Source organism: Pelophylax lessonae (genome assembly GCF_965119305.1).
Source record: "Pelophylax lessonae genome assembly, chromosome: 13".
Taxonomy (NCBI): domain Eukaryota; kingdom Metazoa; phylum Chordata; class Amphibia; order Anura; family Ranidae; genus Pelophylax; species Pelophylax lessonae.
In genome coordinates, this window is record NC_138780.1 from 47,477,816 (window position 1) to 47,484,622 (window position 6,807).

Consider the following 6,807-nt stretch of genomic DNA (forward strand, 5'->3'; position numbering starts at 1 on the left):
TGGAACAGAAATGACCACTATGGAAGCAACAACAGAGATTCAACATGCCAGAGTGACTACTACAAAAGATCCTTAAGGAGCCCCATGCCTACTTACAACCGATATGATTCCATCAGCAGCTATAGTGAACCTCAACATACATATCAAGAATCCCATCATCAGAGGTCTTTTTAAGAGAGAGACCAAAGGGAATAATCACTAGGAAGGATACAACAAGACACATGAGCAAGAAGAAGTGTAGAAGTGTAGAAAAAAGTTCTACAGTTCCAGTGCTCCAAGGCAGAACCCTACTAGCAACTGCGGATGTCTCATCATTATATACTTTTATACAACACCGTCAAACATTCAAAGCAGTCAAGTGGCTTCTTAGAGAATACAGCGGATTAATATGCAAAGTTGCAAACAGAGAAAATATCTAAATAAATGCCTGGATTTCTGTTTGAAAAACAATTCTTTTTTGTATAACCAAAGTTACTACAGGCAAAAAACAAGGCTAGCCATGGGAGCTAAGTTTGCATCCAGCGTTGCCAACACATTCATGGCACAATGGGAGGAAGAAGTGATACATCAAAATAGACCCACACAACTACAGTAGTATTATATAAAAGGTTTATAGATGACCTAAATATTTTATGGAATGGTAACCAGGAATCCTTGGAAGAATTTTTGACCAAATTAAACAAGAATGACAAAGACATAAAACTCTTGTGGAATATTAGTAATGAAAAAATGTACTTCCTGGACCTAGAGATTTGAATTGACAAAAACAGCTTGATAACCAAGACCTACTTCAAGAAAGTAGACAGGAACAGTTATTTGCCAATGGATAGCTCTCACTTTAACCTATGGCTTAACAACATCCTAAGATGACACTGAGGAGAAACTGCACACAACTAGAGGACTACATAATTTAAGCAAAAATTACTGGAAAAAGATTTATTGATAAAGGATACGCTCACAAATTACACTCACTAGCAAATCCAGCTAGTAGGGAGGATGGAAATGAGTAATTTGTTGCAGGACAATAAGAATAAAGAAGAACCAATGAAGGGAAATCCACTACTAATTTTGGACTACAATGACCAGCCCAAACACGTAAAAAGACTGATTGAATGACACTGGCATAAACTAAAAGCTGATAAACATCTAAACAAAGTACTGTCGGATAAACCAGCTATGGTAAATAAACAAGCTCCCACCCTGCGAGACAAAGTAATGCCATTGAACCGCTGCCCAATAGAGCATTCACTTTTTTTTACGAGAAAAGGTTTCCATCAGTGCAAATATTGTTATGCATGTAGAAACTCAAAAAAAACTAACAGTAAACAGACTGAATTTACAGGTACAAAAACAGGACTCACCCAATTAGGACTTCATCAGCTGTAATACGGTGGGCAGACAAAAAGAGCACTGGGAATCAGAGTAAAAGAATATATACAAAACATAAAGAAGGGAAATCCGAAACACAACGTCTCTAAACACTTCGCACAGGTACATAACAAAGACCCTAGCCATCTAAAAATTTGGGGCATACAAAAATATAACAAAGATTAGAGGGGAAGTCATAAAGTTAGAAGCATCAGTCAGAAAGAATCCAGATGGATATATACCCTCAATACTTTAATTCCAGAGGGCCTCAATGTAGAGTTTGATTTACACTGTTTTAAACTTCCCCTCTGAGAGCTGACCACAGTTATCATGGCTGCTGAAAGCGTGGTCAGAATACGTGCCTCCGTCATTGCAGTACTCCTCTGTGCATCTCTCCATCTCCCCCTCCCTCTACCAATCAGTTCATAGTCAGCTTCAGGAATACAATATCCTCCACTGCCAAACCTGCCCCTCTCCACTCCTCCCCTCTTTGTCCCTCCCCTCTCCACTCCTTTCCTACTGCCTTCACTATAATGTGTACCTAATGCTGCTCTTCCCCTTCTCATAGTAAAAGCTGCATTGTCTCCTACAGTGTAATATGGAGGGAGAGAGCAGCTAGCAGCTCAGTCTTGTATGCCTTTCACAAGCTAATCATTTTTAACATTTTCAAACACTATATTTAGACATACAGCTTCTCTTATAATATTCTTTCTATATACAAAATGACTGACTGCATGCAGATAATTTGGTTATACACTTTATTATTTTTCATATACAAGGTCATGTAAATAGCGATGCCATGCCATAGTGAACCTTCCTGTCTTCCATGTGTCATACTGATCCTTCCTGTCTTCCATGTGTCATACTGATCCTTCCTATCTTCCATGTGTCATACTGATCTTTCCTGTCTTTCATGTGTCATAGTGATACTTCCTGCTTTCCATGTGTCATAGGGATCCTTCTTATCTTCCATGTGTCATACTGATCTTTCCTGTCTTTCATGTGTCATAGGGATTAGGGTTGAGCGAACCCGAACTGTAAAGTAGAGTATGGCCTTTCAGCAAGGGTCTAAGGTTGGGGACATCTGTTCTACACTGGTTAAGTATAATCTGAGTATAAGGCTTATTGGAATATATAAAGCCATCAATTTGCTAAATATGTTCATCACAACAACTCAGACACTGGTCTTGTCTAAATTATGATACACACTGCTACAACAAAATAGCCACTGTTGGAGATATGCTCTATAAACTGTATAACCATTAGAGATCACATCAAAAATGGCCGCCATGTGTTTACAATGGAAAGTACCACAAAATGGTCGCTGCACAATTTCCGGCCTACACCAAATAAATGACATCCAACACAATCAATCCAGTTCCCCTAAAGAAGTCACATGTCGTGATGTAATGTGTAGTGCATCCTGGACCGGAAGTGACGTCGGAAACCTATATGCTGCTTTGTGTTTGCACATAACCAAGCATTTTTCATCAAATTGAATGTAAGAGTTACTATTTTTTTTAATAAATACTTTGGTTTCAACTACACTATGGGAGGTCACTTTTCTTTACCTTAACATATGAATGGTGCATGATGGATGGAGCCTTAAAGAGAGCATTACCAAGGTGTATCTTAACACATCTGATAGACCTGGAACCAGGCTAGGATTGGTGGAATATCATAAAATAAATAAGTTTCACTGATTTTGACTGAGATATTATCCTAAAAATTATTAGGTAACAGATGCAATAAACAATGTGCAATAAGCAAAGTCAAACAATAGTGAATGTTAAAATGGCAAAGTGTCACTAGATAAGTGAAGTTCTTGTTGCCTAGAACGGTGTGTCAAGTGAATTACATCAAAAATAATTTGTTTGTGAATAAGTAGCCAAGATCTGTTCACGAAAAAAATGACAAATAATAAATTATGCAAACATTTCATAAATAGTCCAGTGCTCCACAATTCAATGTGTTTAGTGAAAAACAGTGGTGCTCCAACTTTCCCACATGCAAATACAACAAACTGTTTTTAGTGCAGCTGAAATAATCCACAATGGAAAGTGTGTCACTGCTGTGCTCTATATGTGAAAATTGTCCGCTTACCGAATCAAATTAACCCCACTAAGAGATCATATACGTGTGAGTGAAGCACCTCTGAAGACAAGTGGTCAGCCAGCTCAAGGGAATGTATCCAGGCCTATGGTGCTCCTTAATCTCATTAATCATATCATGTGGTTATAAAAGATAATGGAAGATGCTCATAGGGCATTAATGTGTATAAAGCTGATTTAATAAATAAAAATTGCACATACATCAAGGACAATGAATTAGAGCGATATGGGATAAAATCTTGCACGGCCGCCTTCAGTGTGGTCCGTACTAGTTGAGTCACTTTGCTAGCTCCAGTCCAATGCGTTTCGTCTTAGAAGGCATTGACTGGGATTAAGGCTGGAATATCAGTGGAATATCACCCTGAGCACTGCTAGGATCAGTGGAATATCGCCTTGAAATTTTGTGTAATCAAAAAGCGTCATCCCCATGCTCTACTCTCTTCCCCTCCCTCTTTGCTTGTCAGCTCCTGTGTGTGTGAGCCACTTTCTTCTCTCCTCCTGCCCCTATTAATAGTAAAGTAAAGTTAAATAACTACTGTATTACTGCCAGCTCTTCTCTTTTATGAAGCCATCCTACACTGTTTAAGTGTTAGTGTAAAGTGATGCCTCTAAATACCTTATCGCCAATCTGTTCTAGCCGATCACATGACCTCTAGCCGCTCTCCTCCTCCGATCTAAAAGCTACAGCGAGAGGGGCTGGTTGGACAGGTGTGACATCACCTCCCGGCTGAAGTCACAGGGGATCTCCTCCCATTGTAGCCCTTAGATTGGAGGAGGAGAGCAATCGGAGGTTACGGGACCGGCCGTAAAAGATCAGGAAAAGGTATTTAAAGGCATTATTTTACAATAACACTTACACAGTGTAGGATAAATTCATAAAACTGAGGGGCTGGGAGGGATTTTTTTTTTTTTTTAACTTTACAACCACTTTAAATTTACTTGGCTTACCTAAGAGTCAACCAAATATTAGGTTGGTTTTCTTTCCCTGTCCCATCCAAGACAGCTAACCACTATGGTGTTATTGACATTGCTTCTTTTTTTCTACAAGTAGCCATGTTAATTTTTGGACTTCGTTTTATTATTAACATTGATAGTTATGCTATGAGACTGTTGTATATATCCTCATTTTTCATTGAATGTATAATGTTTAATAAAAATTTACAATAAAACGATACTGAAAAAAAAATCACTAAGCTGTAAAACACTCTATAAAACAGGTTAAATAAAAAATAGCATTGGAATGCAGTATGCTACACTGTTTACTTCCAAAAAGCTCCATCCCCAGTTAAAAATCATACTTTAATTGGTCAGAGCAACTGAAATCATTAAACACAATTTAACACACACAATTAAGAGCTTTTTTTGGCCCATTCAGGGACAAGATAATTGTTTTTTTCTTCTAGGACTTCTACAATTATCTATTTTTGATATTGCCAGCCCACATCACTCTTATTTATAGTAGCCCATCCTACAATGTGTTTGTAACCACATCACAAAGATGTTTGATGGTGACCATTGTGCAAGTACATAGACTAGCCTAATAACAATGAGCTAAAGTTTAACAATAATACAATTTTTATTTTAAGAAGGTATTTTTGTGGTTGTCTATGTATCTTTGGACTTATTTTTTAGAGTGTTTTTAAAAAATAAGCTAAAAATAATAGCATTTCATTTCAGGTATTTACATCTAAGTGTTAATAGTGTAATAGCATGTAGTTTTACATTTTTTTTAAATTAATTCTGGGGGTAAAAATAAACCTTTATTTTTATAATTAAACTTTATAAGAAAAAAAACTTTTGTATCAACTATTTTCCAGTATTTTTTTAACTAAATGAAGAAAAATCAGTTTTTAGAGAATATTTTTTATTGTTGAGTTATATAAATCAACTTTTTAAACCCATATGTGAAAAAAACAGAATGCTGGAAATTGGTGTGCAGAACACAACACAAGCTCTTGTAAGGACTTTCCTTCTTTTAAGACTTTCAGATGTTTTCAATCTCCAAGTAATCTTCACTTTCATGTTTTCAATGATGTACTTTATGATTTTGTCTGGAAACCTTCTGTTAATCATTGTTGTGAGGCTTAATATACGACTTCAAAATCCCATGTACTTTTTCTTGAGTAACCTCTCTGTCATTGATATTTGCTTTTCTTCAACAGTGGTTCCCAAAATTTTGGTGAACACCATATCTCAGGACCGCAGTATTAGCTTTGCAGGATGTGCAACCCAAATGTATTTCCATTTAGCTCTGGGAGGTGTGGAGTGTTTACTGCTGGCAGTCATGGCCTATGACAGGTACACCGCTATCTGTAAACCGTTACAATATAACCTTATCATGGAAAAAAAAATCTGCACAGGTCTGGTGGCTGGATGTTGGGTTGTGAGTTTTACAAACTCTTTAATATTGACAGCCTTTACCTTTCAGTTGCCATTCTGCAAATCAAACCTCATCAGCCACTTTTTCTGTGAGATGCCGCCTCTTCTCCGCCTCTCCTGCAGAGACATCTGGTTTAATGAATTAGCAGAGTACATCTCAGGAGCAATTGTTGCTCTTGGTTCCTTTACACTCATCCTTGTGTCCTACGTTTGGATAACATTGACTGTCTTAAAATTTCGCTCCACCAAAGAAAAACTAAAAGCGTTTTCCACCTGTGCCTCACACATAGCTGTTGTGATCCTTTACTATGGCACTATTATGTTCATGCATTTGCATCCCAGATCATCTTCTTCTGCAGAGCAAGACAGAGTAGTGACTATTCTCTATACTGTGGTGACACCCATGCTTAATCCCATCATATACAGTATCAGAAATAAGGATATCAAAGAAGCTATAAAAAAGACAATATATTTTGTTGTATATTGATATTATTATTTTCATAAACTCAATAAACAAATTAAAATTTTCTTAGAAATTCATGAAACTGTCATCTACAGTTGAGAAAATCATCCTAGACAGTGCTGAGACAAGGTGCTTTAGCACCAAATAAAAATGGCAAAGTTTGGTTTGGTCTATAAATACTTTTCAAATAATCACTGAGTAGACAAGGGCTGTTTCTCAATCCAGCAGAAAAGGGCCTTTAGACATTCATCATCTGTACATTTGTCCTTAGTGGATGATTTACCTTTAATTTTAGCTCTGGTGATAATTCAAAGACCTAATTTACAAGGGTGCTGAGGCCTGTACACCATAAATTGGCTGTTTGTTGCTGTGGTTGATGCTGCACAGTGCAGCATGCAGGGCCGAGATATATCCCGAATATCTATAGGCCGGTCAGCCTAACATCAGTAGTCTGCAAGATTTTGGAGGGAATGTTAAGGGACCACA

At 37.3% G+C, this 6,807-nt stretch overlaps 1 protein-coding gene across 1 annotated transcript; it reads left to right on the forward strand.

The window, feature by feature from the left end:
- Positions 1 to 5,511: 5,511 nt before the first annotated feature.
- On the forward strand, positions 5,512 to 6,345 carry LOC309569172 (olfactory receptor 5V1-like; the record flags this gene model as incomplete). The annotated part of the gene is made up of 1 exon (XM_082274932.1): positions 5,512 to 6,345. One exon carries the CDS (start codon positions 5,512 to 5,514, stop codon positions 6,343 to 6,345), a length of 834 nt encoding a protein of 277 aa, XP_082131058.1.
- Between the last annotated feature and the right edge of the window lie 462 nt (positions 6,346 to 6,807).